This window comes from Pocillopora damicornis, chromosome 6, assembly GCF_964200805.1.
Source record: "Pocillopora damicornis chromosome 6, jaPocDami1.2, whole genome shotgun sequence".
Classification (NCBI taxonomy): Eukaryota; Metazoa; Cnidaria; class Anthozoa; order Scleractinia; family Pocilloporidae; genus Pocillopora; species Pocillopora damicornis.
Genome location: NC_142675.1, coordinates 17,414,178 through 17,430,964, shown reverse-complemented (window position 1 = coordinate 17,430,964; position 16,787 = coordinate 17,414,178). Strand labels below are relative to the sequence as shown.

The 16,787-nt window shown below is 38.9% G+C and overlaps 3 protein-coding genes across 3 annotated transcripts in view; 2 read left to right on the top strand and 1 right to left on the bottom strand.

Moving 5' to 3' along the window:
- Positions 1-10,399, top strand: part of LOC113682070 (dynein axonemal heavy chain 2) — a 61,147-nt gene extending 50,748 nt beyond the window's left edge. The window contains exons 81-97 of the mRNA XM_089210712.1: positions 356-482; positions 795-880; positions 1,225-1,325; positions 2,286-2,400; positions 2,900-2,990; positions 3,151-3,276; positions 3,468-3,659; positions 3,840-4,103; positions 4,439-4,551; positions 4,877-4,934; positions 5,603-5,694; positions 6,129-6,207; positions 6,600-6,716; positions 7,346-7,495; positions 8,312-8,563; positions 9,189-9,339; positions 9,852-10,399. Coding sequence (XP_089066838.1) covers positions 356-482; positions 795-880; positions 1,225-1,325; positions 2,286-2,400; positions 2,900-2,990; positions 3,151-3,276; positions 3,468-3,659; positions 3,840-4,103; positions 4,439-4,551; positions 4,877-4,934; positions 5,603-5,694; positions 6,129-6,207; positions 6,600-6,716; positions 7,346-7,495; positions 8,312-8,563; positions 9,189-9,339; positions 9,852-10,006 — 2,269 coding nt within the window. The 3' untranslated portion in view covers positions 10,007-10,399. The remainder of the gene's footprint in view (positions 1-355; positions 483-794; positions 881-1,224; positions 1,326-2,285; positions 2,401-2,899; positions 2,991-3,150; positions 3,277-3,467; positions 3,660-3,839; positions 4,104-4,438; positions 4,552-4,876; positions 4,935-5,602; positions 5,695-6,128; positions 6,208-6,599; positions 6,717-7,345; positions 7,496-8,311; positions 8,564-9,188; positions 9,340-9,851) is intronic.
- Positions 10,400-12,382: 1,983 nt separating this feature from the next.
- LOC113682072 (uncharacterized) lies at positions 12,383-13,962 on the bottom strand. Its single transcript, XM_089210716.1, has 3 exons — positions 13,768-13,962; positions 13,547-13,630; positions 12,383-12,553 (listed from the first exon to the last, which is right to left on the bottom strand). Exons 1-3 carry the CDS (start codon positions 13,867-13,869, stop codon positions 12,545-12,547), a joined length of 195 nt encoding a protein of 64 aa, XP_089066842.1. The 5' UTR covers positions 13,870-13,962; the 3' UTR covers positions 12,383-12,544.
- Positions 13,963-14,105: 143 nt separating this feature from the next.
- On the top strand, positions 14,106-16,580 carry LOC113682067 (thiosulfate:glutathione sulfurtransferase). The gene is given in 4 exon segments (XM_027199218.2): positions 14,106-14,469; positions 15,438-15,499; positions 15,501-15,601; positions 16,395-16,580. Coding segments are annotated over 4 exon segments (564 nt in total). The 5' UTR covers positions 14,106-14,141; the 3' UTR covers positions 16,468-16,580.
- The last annotated feature ends 207 nt before the right edge of the window (positions 16,581-16,787 follow it).

Below are 16,787 nucleotides of genomic sequence, written 5' to 3'. Positions count from 1 at the left end.
AATACCAATTTTGTGCGTCTCGCTTTTCTCGGATGGATGTATAACTGATTGATTAAGTGACTGATCCACGGACAGACCGACGAACTGAATGATGGACTGACCGGCTTATTCATCAATACTCTGAATGACAAATTGATAATTCATTAATTTATCGCTTGATTGATTGAATTAACGATTGACTGAATGAGTGATTGATTGAAGAGTCATCCATTGACTGTTCCCAGCGAATTTTGAAACATAGTTGTCTTCATGTGAACTACTGTATTGAGCTTTTGAACAGAATAACAGCTAACATTGTTCACTGATCACAATGAAATTGGCGCCTAAGCTGCATTATATCTTATTTGTTTGTCAGATACACTTGCCGTGGCCTGTTTGAACGCCACAAACTTCTTTTCTCATTCCAAATGTGCTCCAAAATATTGGAAGCTGCGGGAAAACTCAACATGGACGAATACAACTTTTTCCTCAGAGGGGGAGTGGTAAGTAGTATTGACAGCCCTTTCCCACTTTGTTTTGCTTTCCATTTCAATTCGTGTAATTAGGACTGTGGTCCTCCATTCTGAGAGTTTGAGACATATTCAACGACAAAAAATATTTTCTCTACTTTCCACGAGTCGATATTTTACCAGCTTATTTTCGACTATGGTGTATTAAGATTCGCTAAAAAATAAATTTTCAAGCGTCCACATCACTCATCAAGACAATCCTAATCTTTAGAGACAAAATACTTACTTCTGGATCTCAAAAGTTACGAGAACATCAGCAACATCAACATCATTTGCTATATATAGGTACTGGACAGAGAAGGCCAGATGGATAACCCATGCACTCAGTGGCTCAACGAAGCATCATGGGATAACATTACTGAGTTGGACAAGTGAGTTCATAGATACCTAATGAGAAGGCCCTCATTATTGCCCCTCATTATTAGCGCTACAGCACGAGTGTTTCTTCGAAAGTACGAGGCCTTGGGCCGACGAAAGGCCTGCAAGGGGTTCAGCGCTCATTTTTAGTGACAGATCCCAGACAAACCCCTCTGTGACTCGTCTCAGATCACCCCGCTGACGGAAAAACGCGCGTCCTGCAGCATTACTAATGAGGACTTACTCGCAAGCTAGTTCATTTACCGGTTGGAGTCCGAGTTTTTGGGATGTTCTCTCCTTGGTGGCCCTCGTTCGATAAGTCAACTTACAATCTTCTTGCTCTTTCTTCTGTTATCAGACTGCCTAACTTCCATGGTATTGTCACATCGTTTGAGCAGTATCCCAGGGATTGGAACATCTGGTACACCAGTGCTGAACCAGAAAACACACCGTTACCCGGTGAGTAAGTTAGAATGAAATGTCTTAAATAAGAAATGTTCGTTCTTTAATGCACGAGAAACTTGGCGACCGAACGATTAACGCGGTATATTTTAGATTGTGCGAACCATTCCAGGTTGGAGCCCTGGTGGGATCGCTGTGTTATGTTCTTGACCGAGAGAATTTGTCGTCTCGATGCCCCTTACCACCCTGGCCGGGTCGCTTTATTATGCTCTTGGGCAAGATAATTTTTCGTCTCTATGCTCTTTACCACCCTGGCCGGGTCGTACTATTATGTTCTTGTGCGAGAGAATTTGTAATCACGATGTCCCTTACCACCCTGGCTGGGTCGTACTATTATGTTCTTGTGCGAGAGAATTTGTCGTCACGATGTCCCTTACCACCCTGGCTGGGTCGTACTATTATGTTCTTGTGCGAGAGAATTTGTCGTCACGATGTCCCTTACCACCCTGGCTGGGTCGTACTACTATGTTCTTGTGCGAGAGAATTTTTCGTCTCAATGCCACTTACCACCCTGGCTGGGTCGTACTATTATGTTCTTGTGCGAGAATTTTTCGTCACGATGTCCCTTATCACCCTGGCTGGGTCGTACAACTATCTTCTTGTGCGGGAGAATTTGTCGTCACGATGCCCCTTATCACCCTGGCTGGGTCGTACTACTATGTTCTTGTGCGAGAGAATTTGTCGTCACGATGCCCCTTACCACCCTGGCCGGGTCGTACTACTATGTTCTTGTGCGAGAGAATTTTTCGTCTCAATGTCCCTTACCTCACCCACAAATCTATCTTAATTGTCATTTAGAAAAGATTCAAAGTTACCTGAATATACATGTTAGTAGTTAATCGCTTGTCGGATTAGAATTGTATCAGAGTTCTTCTCCGGTTTCCTTTTTGGACGTCTTTTCAGAGTATCTCGCTTATTGTTTCAATCGCCCTAAAATGATTCTATTTGTTTCTTCAGGTGAATGGGAGAACGCGTGTAACGAGCTACAAAGGATGCTGATCGTTCGATCTCTTCGCCCCGACCGAGTTTCTTTCACTGCCACATCATTTATTGTAAACAATCTAGGCTCCAAGTAAGTTTTTCTTTTGTATGTTTTTATGAGATATTTCACCAGACTTGAACATACTTTCTGTGCTGCTGAGGTGCAACTATGGCAACTGTTTTCTGCTATAATGTTTTCTCCTCATTCTTAAGCTTCCTTTCCATTGTATTATGTAACGTCCCCGTCTTTATTCTTTCTCGCTTTACAATTGTGCTAGTCTCTCAAGTATATGATGCCTAACTTAATTTTGTTCCCGACATTTTGTTTCCCGTTCTTCTCACTTTCCTTCCACAATTTGCTTTCCCGTGACACCGATTTTCCTGTCGTTTTTTTATCATCCTTTTATTTTTCCAGCCATGAAATTCCTTCTGCGTAATAACACTGCTTTTCCCCCCTACCTCCGCCCACGATAGTGAGTCCTTTCCGCATACCTCTTCTATTTATCCGCCTCTTGTAATCGCCTGGAGGTGTACATGGTAACCTTGTGTATTTCTGGTTATAAAACTGGCTGTTTATTTGAAAACTTTAGATTTGTGGAGCCTCCCGTATTAGACATGGCGTCAGTGGTGGAGGATTCATCAACACGAACTCCTCTGATTTTCGTTCTATCGCCGGGAGTGGTGAGTCGTATTCTTCCTGAAAGTTGAAACATGTTTTGCTTGTTCAAACTTGTTCACAGACCTCCATAATGTGATAGCTTTGTAACTCAACTGGTTCTTCCAGAGTCCTTTACGTTATATATTTGTGGTAACCAAATATTCTGTTACATTTTTTACCCAGGATCCAACTAGTGCTTTGTTACAACTTGCTGAGAACTCTGGGATGTCGAATCGTTTCCATGCCCTCTCTTTAGGTCAAGGCCAGGCACCTATCGCCACGCGAATGATCAAAGAAGGAGTCAAAGATGTAAGTTAACTTCCACTTCATATCATCAGATATAATTTCCAGTCTTTACTGGGTTCTTAAAAAAATGTGAATTGCCTCTTGTGCAGGAAATTTATCTTTCGTTTAATACCATTTCTAAACGGTTAAGAATACATGAAAGTCATATATCAATACCATATATCAATAGTCATTTATCAATACCATTTCTGTAGGGTAACTGGGTGTTCTTGGCCAATTGTCACTTGTCGCTGAGTTGGATGCCTCAGCTTGACAAGCTGGTGGAACAGCTTCAGGTGGAGGAGCCGCACCCGGACTTCAGACTGTGGCTGAGCAGCAGCCCTCATCCAGAGTTCCCCATCTCCATCCTACAAGTCGGCATTAAGATGACAACGGAGCCTCCAAAGGTTAGTAGTTACGTTTGTGACCAGTCTGCATAGGAGATCTAGCAAAAATGTAACTCGTGATGCAAGTTGACGCACCATTTTTTTTTTCAAACAGTTAAACTTTCAAGGGCAACCAGTTGGAGCCGAGAAGTATTTAGTTTGTTATCCAAACCTTATTGCTATTTCATCATCTCTCCTCAGGGTCTAAAGGCGAACATGAAGCGGCTATACCAGCTGATCACAGAGCAACAATTCAGCCGTTGTCACAAACAGGACAAGTACAAGAAGCTGTTGTTCTCGTTGTGTTTCTTCCACAGCGTGTTGTTGGAGAGAAGGAAGTTCCTTATGCTTGGTTGGAACATACAATATGGGTTTAATGACTCTGATTTCGAAGTGTCCGAGAACTTGCTGAGTATTTACCTTGACGAATATGAAGAGACCCCTTGGGATGCCTTGAAATATTTGGTAAGTGAAAACTTTTTAGCGACAGTTTAATAAGCTACAATGGGCGACACACTGACATTTTAATATATGGTAATGGAACTAGGCGGATTCCAATCCGGTCTGTAATCATGCGAGTGATGAACAAAATCCGACGATTCCGATTGATTTATTGCCAGTATGATAATAAACAGAATTGGAAGACACGAAGTTCTGTTACCAATTAATCAAAACGATGAACAGATTTGAGACAAATTATTCATCGGTTATAAGGTAAAAGAATAACCTTGTTTGATCATCGTTGTTAAAGCCTCGCTTAGTCTAGTGTATGAATGACAAGCGAAATTGTTTTGTTGTAGGTGGCAGGTGTCAATTATGGTGGTCACGTGACAGATGATTTTGATAGGCGTTTGCTTCATTCATACATCAATGAACAGTTCTGTGACGCCGCCATTCAGACGCCTTACTACAAGTAAGTTCATGGTTTAATCCTTTTCACATCTAGTATCTCAGTATCAATTCTGTTAACTCTCTGTCATACCGATCCTAAAATTTTAGCTCTGAGAATATGGTGCTTGCACGAAGAATAAGATTAATATCTTTCTTCTTATCGCCTCTTTGTTTGACCTTGTGTGGTTATTGAAAGGGGAAATTCATGTTAGTCGCTCGTGCGAATGAATGGGTTAATAAGCGCAACCTAAAACAGGAAGAACAGGAAAAAAAATGTAAACTTGAGGAAATTTGCCAAAAAAAAACTCGAAAAAAACTTTTCCAACTAATTAGTTCTTGTCTTTCAGGCTATCTTCTCTGCCAACCTATTACATTCCAAAAGACGGTCCTCTTTCCACATACAGGGTAAGAAATCCTTTGGACAATCCATAAATCCATTAAATTTGATATTTTGTAAAATGTCTGTGTGAAAGATGTTAGGGTTCTCCTCTTTTGGTCTCACAAGGTTAAGTATCCGGTGGCGCCTATTTCGTCTGTTGTTGAAGTGACTTTGAGCCCCCCCCCCGTTGGGGGATACTTCCTAACAGTGGGCTAATGGGTATGTGCCGCTGGATGGAGTCGCATTTTTACGACTAGATGGAGTATAATGGGTTGCATTTTTATTAGAGCTCCTAGAATGGGGTCGCACATTTTAGGGTTTATGGGGTAAGGAAATTCTGGTAAATTTTGTGCTGTCTCTAGTGATTTAAAGGTATGAAGATTCGTGCTTAAAAAATTGTTACCGTATTACCAAAAGTGACAAATTTGGGATCTAAGATTGGCCACAGAATGGACTATAATGGGGTGAGGGTTCTGAGAGGCTCCCCCCCCCCCACCCCCCTTTGGGCTCTGAACAAGAGAAGACCTCTGAAATCCCTGCTCTTAACTTTACCTTTGCCTAGCTCACTTCTTCTGACATGTTATAGCAAGGACTAAGCATCGAGGAGACAGGTCGGTGATCTGTTAGTGCAAAGCATGCGGGTGATCATCGTCAACAGCCAATAAGAAACCATTTTGAAATTGATGTTTTACAGGAATACATTAGCATGTTACCAAATGTAGATCATCCTGAGACGTTCGGTCAACATCCTAATGCTGATATCGCCAGTCAGATCATCGAAACCAGGTAAATGTGACAATTACAATTATGCACTGAGAACATAGCGAGGCGACATCTGCAGTGATCTTTGCCAAACTTTGGGAAAAATCGCCGATGTCGTTTCACTGAAAATACGGGATTTGCAGGGATTTTGCCCACAGCAAGTTGTCTTTGTGTTCGAAGAAAAGTCTCTCATTAACACACCTTAGAGTTTAGAGAGTATTAGCTGCGACCTATATTTAAATTTGTGATTTTATAGTAAATGCTTTGATTGTGTGATGTCAGTCACAAATTGTTTATTTTTTTATTTTTTTTTTAGTTTGATTTGTTCTGCCCTCTTTGTTTCTCTTTTGTCCGACCTGGACATTTTTGTGTTCACTAAAGATCGATTCAATGTAATGTTTATTATTGATCTTTGTCTTATTATTTTGTTTTGTTTTGTGTTTTTTTTTTTTTTTCAGGAATCTGTTCGGTACGTTACTTTCTCTTCAACCCCAGATCCCTTCTGCTGGAGGACAAGGAGAGAGCAGGGAAGAAAAGGTTGGTAGCACTTAAAGAAAAATTGAAGAAGAAAAGTGGGGGAAAATTGAACAGTGCGTTTGGGTTGATTGTCGTTAAACCAAAATCAAATTAATTACAACGGCCAATCAAAGGAAAGGGAAATGTTGAAGAGCCAGTGAGAACTCAAAACAAAAACAACCAAACTGCCTAAAGCGCGGAAAAACGCGGGCGACCAAGTTGTGATTGATGTTAGTTTTGCATCTGATTGGTTGAGAGAGTGGCGCGAGTTTTCTGGACCAAGCTCAGAGCAAAGTAAAACAAAACCGGATTAATTTCGGCACTCCATTGAAAATTGTTTCAACATGGTGTTTGCTCTAGCTGCTGCTTTGGAGATCGCTACCGTTTGATTTCAGTGTCTCTTTCTTTTGTAGGTTCTGGAGCTTGCTGCTGACGTACTGAAAAAAGTTCCTGAGGAGATTGACTATGAGCAGACCGCGAAAATCATGTCCGATGATCCCTCTCCTCTCAACGTTGTATTGCTTCAAGAGGTAAGGGCAATAATCCATGCTTATTTAAGTTAGTCGTATCCACTCTTTGACATTTACTGGTTCTAGAAAGGTAAGAGTACTTTGATTTTATGTATCTAAGACCTTTCTTAAAATCGCGACTGAAGAGAAGATAAAATAAAAAATGCCAAGCCATGGACTGCGTGGTAGTATAAAACCAGCACTAAATGGTGACCAGGCCTCGATAGTTCAAAGCGTGAATTACGCTATCCGCCGGATAAATCTCTATCCAGTTCATGGCGCCGTGCGTTTTGTGAATATTTGTCTGCTGAATTTCGATTTAGATCACTTTTCGATTGAGTGTCGTAAAACCAAAGCCAAAATAGTTACAACGGCCGGTCAGAAGAAAAGGAAAATACCCAGAAGAGGTAATGAGAACTAAAGCGCGGGAAAACGCGTCCGACCAAGTCGTGATTTTTTGTTAGTTTTGCATCTGATTGATTGAGAAAGTGGCGCGATTTTTTTGGACCTATCACAATGAAAAGTAAAGCAAAACCGAAACAACCCAGGATGACTTTAGACGCTCAATTGAAAATTGCTCTGTTCGTTGGAGAGCGTTGTCTCCATGTTTAGAGATGAACGTTAATATCTTCTGTTTTTCACGGCGATAGATTGAACGGTTTAACGCCTTGTTGCGAATCATCAAAGCATCGCTTATCGATCTGGAGAAGGGAATCAAGGGTCTTGTGGTCATGTCCTCCGATCTGGAAGAGACCTTTTACTGCATCTACGATGCCAAGGTTCCCCCTTTGTGGGGAAAGGTAAGGAAGAAATCCCACGAATAGAGAGTTTTATACAAAGTAAAGAAACGAAATTAAAGCAATTGCAGGAAAGAATCCTTAAAAAATTCAGGCTTCGAAGGGACTCGAAGCCGTCTCTCCCAGATACTCGTTGAGTTCTTCTATCAACTGAAAAACATAGCCAAATGTTGGGAGCAAGGCAAATGTAAGTAGGTTCTTCTCTACCGTAATGGAATTCACAATGAAACTGGTACCTGAGAGGCTTCTCTTCTGAAATTGCTTTAATCGCAGCAACTCTGCGAGGATTATTTCTGTGCTATGTATGTTATCCGCGGGTCAAATATCATCTTTTTCATTTCTGATAGTTTAATATTTGAAAATGAACGTCAGTAGAAAGTGTTTAAAATTATTCACCTTAATGCTAGTTCGAGTGATGTGTTATAGATAATTTTACGTGTACATGACGCACAGAATTACTTCATTTTAGAGGATTTCGATCGGTTGAAAAGCCTTCAGGCGGGTAAGTGTTAGCGTTTGGACGGAAAGATGCTCTACGGGATAATAGCTGGATGTCAAATTTGTTTTTCTTTTTTAAATATCAAAATACTACTCTGGTTGCCTTTATGCAGGATAATGAGATAGAATTTTAAGAAGCTATACATGAACAGGAGCCCTGGAGGAATCATGTCCAATTTTTTTTAGCTTCGTGATGCGACTTCAAAACCAAGAGTTTGGAACAAAATGCTTTAGAAAATTGATTTTCTTTTGTTTTATATAATGTCTAGAATATATTTTTTCGAGATGCAAGCTGGTAAATATTTTGAACATTTTTAACAGGCTTACCCGTCCAACAAACCGCTGGGTAACTGGACACGTGACCTGATGCTGCGTGTGGATCAGTTTGCCAAGTGGGCGACCACAGCTCACCAGCCCGTCATATTCTGGATGTCTGGCTTTACATTCCCCACTGGCTTCTTGACCGCAGTCTTACAGACATGCGCACGACAAAACAACGTGTCCGTGGACTCGCTATCGTGGGAGTTTGTTGTGTCCACAGTGGATGACAGCAACATCACGCAACAGCCCAAGGTACGTTAACAAACTGTGAACGTGTTGATACCTGTTTTAAGCGCTGTGGGTCCGGAAAGATCCAGTCCCCCACTCGCACTCCACCGGACATGTGAGGTTTTTTTATTACTCATCTGACACCATAGTTCTTGCAACTTTAGGGTCGCATATTGTTTCTTAACTAGCGGATTGATAAACGTCACACACTATCACCGACAAAAAGTCCCTTTCCCAGATGATTCCCCAAATGAAAGACGCTAATTCAACATTAAAAGATAAGGGAACGTATAGTTTTTATGTGAAGTTCACACAGGTTTAGCATTAGATCGAACAGCTCTGCCCAGAGGAAATACCTCTAACCTGCATACAGGTAACCTTTGAGTTTTATGGAAATCAAAGGCTGAGGAGACGAACTAAAAACTATTATTTGATTTGGTAACTAGTACCCACTTTATTTCTCTCGTCAGGCATTTCTGTGGCTACTTCCAGGTTTTTTTTCCCCAAATTTTCAACTTTACGTTCACAATCGATGGGGAAGCACTTTCTGTGTAATCAATGCTTTTGAATCTTCCCTAAATTGTTCTTCTCAACATAGATTACCCGTCGCGCAGCACTATTTCTTAACCATTCCCTCTTTCTTTTACAGGATGGTGTATGGATCCGTGGGCTCTTTTTAGAGGGGGCTGGTTGGGACAAGAAGAATGCGTGCCTCATCGAAGCGGAGCCTATGCAACTCGTTAGCGCCATGCCCACGATTCATTTCAAGCCTGTGGAGAACAAGAAGAAGAGTGGAAAAGGTCTGATATACCCAACTTTCAAATGTGTTTGAGACAAACATGTATCTTAAAACAGGCCAAAAGTATTTTTATTTGATAACTGAAATGTTGCCTTAAGATTTTTTCGCGGTTGGTAGATAAGAGTGTAATAATCTCAATAAAGAGGAAACAATCCTGTTAAGCTGGATTTTAACTGTCGCATTTTTCCACGAACATGAACGTGAGTTACAAAAAAACCAATTACGTTCGTTGAAATTAACGTCTACGTGCGTAAACGCATCCCTTGACTAAACGTTTTTATATTTCCCTTACCATCTTTTTTTCAAGGCGTGTTCGTACATTTTGCGCACGTCGCAATCGCGAAAGTGCATAGAAAAGTTGAACTGCCTTCAACTTTTATATGCACAGGCCTGCGTTTGTCGCATCTTTAAAAGAAGCGTGGTATTTATATTTACGCAGCAGTGGAAATTGCTTACGCTCGTTTTTACAGCGAATTTGTGTACAACTTTGTTACTTTCCTTTTGCTATTGTAGGTGTGTACGCATGCCCGTGTTATTACTATCCAAACCGAGCGGGAACATCTGGACGTGCATCCTTCGTGGTGGCCGTGGACCTGAAAGCAGGAGCTATGACGTCAGACCACTGGATTAAGCGCGGAACTGCGCTTCTGATGAGCCTTGATTACTGAGCTGCGGTTCTTTGTTAAAGTCACGAACACAGCGTGTGATATAAACATTGAGAAAACGAATTGTGAATAAACCCAAGAAAATAAGCTTTGAGAAGTTACGTAAGACGTTACACCTATAACAAAAAGTGTGGTTTTCCAGTGAAGGTTTAAAACAGTTTCATAAGATTACATAAATTTTAATTTGTACCTTTGCTATGACACATCCATGCAGCATTGTCCTGCTCTCGCCATAAAATAATTTAGCGTTGTGAAAAAACAAACAAACAAAACAAAAAAGGAAGATATGTTCTTTAGTAATTGTAAATCTTTTTTTTATGTTAGTTTACCTTTTCCCTCAAAGAGTGAATTTATTTATTAGGTTTAAACCTGCAATAAAAGTATTTTTACACATCATTTCATTCTTTTTGTTGAGTGGTGCATTTTTCTCTATAATTGTCTTTTTTTTTAGTTGAAAAATTTGTAATTGAGCACATGAAGTGGAGGGCTACTGGTAAAATTTCAAACCAAACAAATATAAAAAAAAAGGTCAAGAAACTTTTTCCTGTGGTTTGGATAGCATTGCTTCTTGTGTCTGTGTATAGGTTCCTGTTCAAAGAGATGTTAAGGTCTATAAAAAGAGTTCATGGAAAGAGCTATTTAAAAAGATGGGTTTGTCATTTTGCAATAATCATTTCATCAAGGAGGTTAACCTCTAAGCCAAGTCGATTACTCATGTACCATATTTCCTCAAATAAGTGCCTACACTCTAGTAAGCACCCTCCCCCACATAAGCAACCATCCCCTTAGCCCTAGCCCAAGCACCCCTCTCAAATAAATCAACCCCCTCCTCTGTCACTTTCTTTCATAGTAAGAATACTGGAAAATCTGCTTCTATTGCCTCTTTATTTAAAACTTCAAAACCTTCAACTATGGCAGAATCATTACAGTTAATAGTCTCTTAATAAGCTGCTCCCTTTTAATTAAGCACCCTCCTTCCAATAAGCACCCCTGAGAGCCAAAATTTTAAAAAAGTGTGCAGGGACTTAATTGAGGGTTTATGCTTTATCCCTACCATGAGTTCCATAAGGACAAAAGTAAATTGATGGTCATTTCTGTGATGTCGGCCACCATTTGCAATCATCTCCAAGTGTGCTGACAAGTAGAATTTGTGTTACAATCAGTAGCTTCTTTGGTTGGTGATCATTTCTATAATTCTTGCAACCTTGATGTTTGATTCAGGGGTGATATTGTAAGGAGAAATTAGTTCTCTTCAGAGTTTGAGCATCGAGATAATGCTCAGTACTAATATTAATAGTGTGTGAATTTTTGTATGAAGAACCAGGATAATTAATGTGGAAATTGGTGTCATTCCAATGGGGTGGGGTGCTACTTTTCATTGTGCCCTTAAGAGAGTTAATGCTCCATAAATGTATTTACATGCAACAGAACTAAACTGTAAGTGGCAGTGACACAGAATGAAAATATTTTCCTATTGGTATGTAAGCACATGAGTGGCTATGGTGTTGTATCTTTTGTTGTAAGGTGTATATGTTTGATATCTGTAATGTATTCATCTCAGCTCTTGAACTTTTCAAGCTTTACGTTTAAATTTCCTCTTGTATTTAATTTAGCCTGTTTTATCTCTAACCCCTAGAGGTTGGTACTCCAGCATTTGGATGGGGAATAAGTTCCCATTTTTCCCAATGGGTCTTTTGGGTTTTCATATCACGTGGCGGCACACAAACTGTTATTATCCCAAAAGATGATTCAGTTGTAACAAGTTGTTTACTGTTCTCTGTACCTTTGTTGGATGGCAAAACAATCAAGCTCCTAGTTTGAGCTGCACACCTACTCTTGTGTATTAGTTGTGAATTAAGATAGAAATGACAAGTCCTAAGGTGAACAAATACTGACAATTGGCAGGCCTAATTCTAGCATGCAGTGCAGGCATCTTAGTTACAATTACAATTTTACATTTAATTAAAACTTATAGAGTGCAACTTTCCATAGCGTATGATCAAATGCGCTTGAATTTAGGGCTGTAATCATTTATTCTACTGGCCATTTTCAACTTAGAGTTGGGGGGACCTTGGAGGGAAAAAGTGAAGGGCAAGAGAGCTACTCTACTCTCATTCATCATGACTGGTCTTCACTACCTGGTTACAAATTCAAATTTTGTTCTCTCCCCAGCCCTCCACTGTTGTTAAAATCAAAGAGGGCAGCAATAGTTGTCACCAAGAAAGTACTGAGTAATTGCTTGCCAAACTTTTTTCCTGCTCTGCAGCCTAGTTCAATTGCTATTTGTTTATATCTTAATGCATCAGGATTTTCGGCCTTGACAACATGTCTCAAATCTAATGATTATTGGGTGAATGTAACCACATTAACACTAGGAAATCAAAACAAATTTCTTTTATTTACAAGCATTTTTTTTAACACTCAGAATTACATGATACTTGAGAAAGAGATTCAGAACAAACTTATATGTGAAACCATTGAAATATTCCCAGTAACAGATTCAAAGGTACCCATCAATACGGCATGTCTCATAATAATCTTCTACAAAGACTGTAAACAAGAGAAAAAAACAAGATCAACAAGGAAAAAAAAATCAATATTTTTGCTTCAAGATCAATAAAGTTTTATACAATGAACTTTTAAATAGTACAGTACATGCTCTAAAACAAGGGTTTGTTTATGATATATCAATACATGCACAATGCTTATATCCTATAAAAAATAGTATTGTTTAACTTGTTTTGTTTACAATTTCGTAAACACTTGAGCCTTTTTATGTTTAAGCAAGGGAAGGGCTCAAAAAAAGTAAATTGAGCGATAGCATTTTGTTGGTCAAAATTTACCAAATCGAGACAACTAGTGTTTTTAATGATTTGAAACATGCCTTTTAAATCTTCAAACTGTCAAGTGCTCTACAGCAACTTTGAAATTATTCTCTTGTTTGACCACCAAGACCTGATACATATGTCTCCCAACAGCTGTTATTATTTTTTTTATTTTCATCAAGTCAGTTGTTAAGAAAATATAAAGTTATATTATAATAGAAATGCCCTTGGAAAGATTTCCCTGTAATCTGGTACTGTACTATCTAAAACAAAGCTGTAATTCCAAAGTTAATAGATTGTTTTTGCAATTGTTTTCTTTATCAAAGAACTGTAAGCTTGATGAAGTATGGGGCTGTGTGGAGATCTTACCATACCCTCTGGTTGTTGAAGGGGGTAAGATTCTACAGAAAAAGTGGTGCTGTGTTGGTGGGGGAATTACGAGATACTTTGATTTTATCAACTGAGTTGATAATGTAAATTGGCCACTGTTAAGAGTTTCTAAAACTGACGTTTTGATTAAGCCCTTTGTACGAGCAAATACACGAAGATATGATACTCAACACCTCTAGATGTTGCAAGAAGAGGGTACGTGCCAATCTTTTAGTGGTAGTCAAGTGTTACACAAAGCGACCATAAAGGTGTCCTGCCCTATCCACCTCCCTCCCCCCTGTATTGGCAAAATGGGTAGCGGGCGGGGTTACTTGAAATCGGTTGTCACCTTTTGTCTGAATCTTGAGCCAGTGATCCTTTCATCTCGTGCGAGCAGTCTTTCATCAAACTTGTCCAAGCTGTATCTACTGGGCTGCAAAGTACATTCAAAACAATTCTTTCCTTTATCCTTTAAATGACTTGTTAAAAACATCCCCATCAATCCTTTGATCATCCAAGCCACAAAGGTAAACCTGCCAAATATGCATGCAAATTCAAGTTCAAATATACCTTTCCCTCTTGGAAGAGTCGATCACAGATCTTCAGTCCCCAGCCAGTTACAGCTATACAAGCTCCAATAATAACAAACGGAGGTAAGCATTCATACCACATGTCGAAAGCTAGAGAGAGTATTTCGCACGGTCGAGTTCAATACCACAAATTTCAAAATGGCCGACTAAATGCTGTTACGTCATAGGTCAGTGGAACTCATCGCGGTCACATCACTGGTTACTAGTTTTACTCCATCAGCCTTTTCAAGGAGGGAAAGAAAGTGGGGTGCAATTATGTCATTCTTCACGTTACTTCCTGGCCCCACTGTTGCGCAGTTAACCAACGGTCTCTTGGTTAACCTGGTGGTATAATGCTGCTCAGCCTTTTGCTTGATGGCGACTTTTAGATTTCCCTCCATCGTTACAATGACAGCGTTGGCGAGATTGATGGGGAATACTGCACGAAGTTGTCTTCCAAAAAATGCATGTAGTATTTCTACGACTCGCGTGTTTATGGATCTTGTTGGAATAACTAGGCCTCCGGTAAACATGCAGTGCGCCAGAAGGAACACTTCTACTACGACTCTAGAGCACTGGACTGATATAAGTATCAAAGAGCTTAGAGCAATGCTAACAGCGCATAATATTCAGTTGTTTGATGTCAGAGAACCCCATGAGCTGGTAGAGTCAGGGAAGATTGCTTGTGCTACAAACATCCCACGTACGTTTTTTTCGTTTCCGTCGTGAATTTTCTTCATGTTGAAATGAATACTAATAACTAATAAAAGGTAGCTCTAAAGGTTTATAGGAAACTATTACTGATTGGTTATTTGCAGAATAATCCGATAAGGGTCAATGAGTTTCTGAATATTATTCTCAGGGGAAAAAACTATTACACCGGCCTGTTGAGTACTGACTTACTTCAATGTACAACCACTCACTTCTCAGTGGCAATAATGGCCTTGTGCCAATTTTTTTCTCAAATACCTTCACCAATTCTTATGCCTAGTTGTGATTCTCACACCTGTTGATAAAAAAACTTAAATTCCATGCCATGCCTGATAAACATTTCTTACAATTTTACACTTCAAACTACGTGTTTTTCTTCTTTCCCTCTTCCTCCTTCTTGCTCCGTAAATCTTTTGGTATTCATGAGCAGGGCACATGATTTCACAAAATCAGCCAATCATGATGTCAACAGATGTGAATCTTGACATTGTAAACTGATGGGGCCACTCTCGCATACTTTTCTTGTGGTTGTTCTTTGAAGTAAGTTTCTAGTTTTTGAGCTGTCTTTTATAGCAAATGTGTTACTTGTTTGTTTTAAAGAGTTTAAGGAATTTAAGGAGTTCTGAAATCTTTTTGTAAGCCAAATATTGTTGTTAGATTTGAAAGGCTTTATTACATTATTTTAACATAGTTGGATTCTAGCCTCCTTTTCTGTAAAGGGATATTTTACATGGATGACCAATTCTTTATTCCTAGTGGAAATCTTTGAGCTAACAGACCCTAACTTGGCATACTTGTTAAAGAGTGAATTGATGAAAATAATAAAAAAAAGTCACAAGTCCATGTGGTTATAATTATTTATTTTCAATTTTCAGAGCCTCTTACTACTATAATTGCTTTAAAAGTTTTTCATAGAGTAGGTAACATTAACACGATTTTTATTATTATTGCATTTTTCAGTGCATAAAGTTCCTGAGGCCTTTACAATGGATCCTAAAGCATTTGAGGAGGAATACAATGTTAAAAAAGCCAGACAAAAATGATGCAAATATTGTGTTTCATTGCCTGGCTGGAATAAGGAGTAGAGCAGCAATGGAGGCAGTTCATCAAATTGGCTACACAAAGTAAGATGACCTCCAACTGACTAGCATAATTTGATCCTGTGTCTTTTAACTCTTTACATGCTGAAATTGGTATTTATATTTTCCACTCTGTTCTCTTTACATTTCCTACAATATTGGCAAGGAGAACTTGTTTCCTTATCAGGAACTTCTTTTGTTGGTAATCGAGTTTTTTTTCTTCTCATGGCCTTAACCCTTTAAACCTTAACAACAGTATGTGTATTCTCCATACTGTTCTCTATACATTCACTAAAGTGCTGACAAGGAGAATTTGTTTAATAATCAAGAGCTTCTTTAGTTGGTGATCATTTCCTTTATTTTCATGACCTTAATGTTAGATTTAAGGGTGATATTGCTGGGAGAAATTGGATGCTAGTCACTCTCAGGGGTGAAAGGTTTTTATGTTTTATTCAGGGGTGATAAATTAATACTGTTATGTTTTACATTTACTCTATGTTCTCTTAACCCTTTAACTCCCATGAATGAGTGAGCAAGACAGAATTTCTCCTTACAGTATCAATACAGAATCAACCAGATAAGTGATGAGAACAACTTTAGGAAATTATCAATTTGGGGATAATTAGTTGATCCAATACTACATTCTCTGAACTTACATTATAAGAATTGTATGGTTGATGATAAGGAGAATTGCAAATTTGATATGGGAGTTAAAAGGATTAAATGCTTTTTTTGCCCATACAATGTGAATTTCTAGATTAGGCACAGAGAGTTTTGGTAAGTTATATGATTTTAGATTAACTTTCGCATATGAAAGTTTTTTTTCTTTTCTTCTCAGGGCAAGACATTACCCAGGAGGCTACATGGAGTGGATATCACAAGTTGATAACTCAGAAAAATCCAATGGTTGAACTTGGAAGAATAATTTCTGTTTGTTTGATTTATTTAGTACTGGTTTCTGATTGACCTTAGTGTGCATTAGTGTGAGTGAATAAAAACTTCTGACAATTTATTCTTATTAAAAGCATCAGTTTGTTGTTATATTACCCATTATTTAAGGTAAATTTAGTAGAGGAAATTAGGTAGCTTTTGTTTGTAACAAGGGCTGTGAGCAAGGAAAAAAAACTGAACAAGGGAAAGTATTCCAAATTTGTTCTTCACTTCTCAAGATAAGTTACTGTGACCTTGACCTTTTTTTTTTTTGTTAAGTAAAAAATTTTTGAAGTAATGA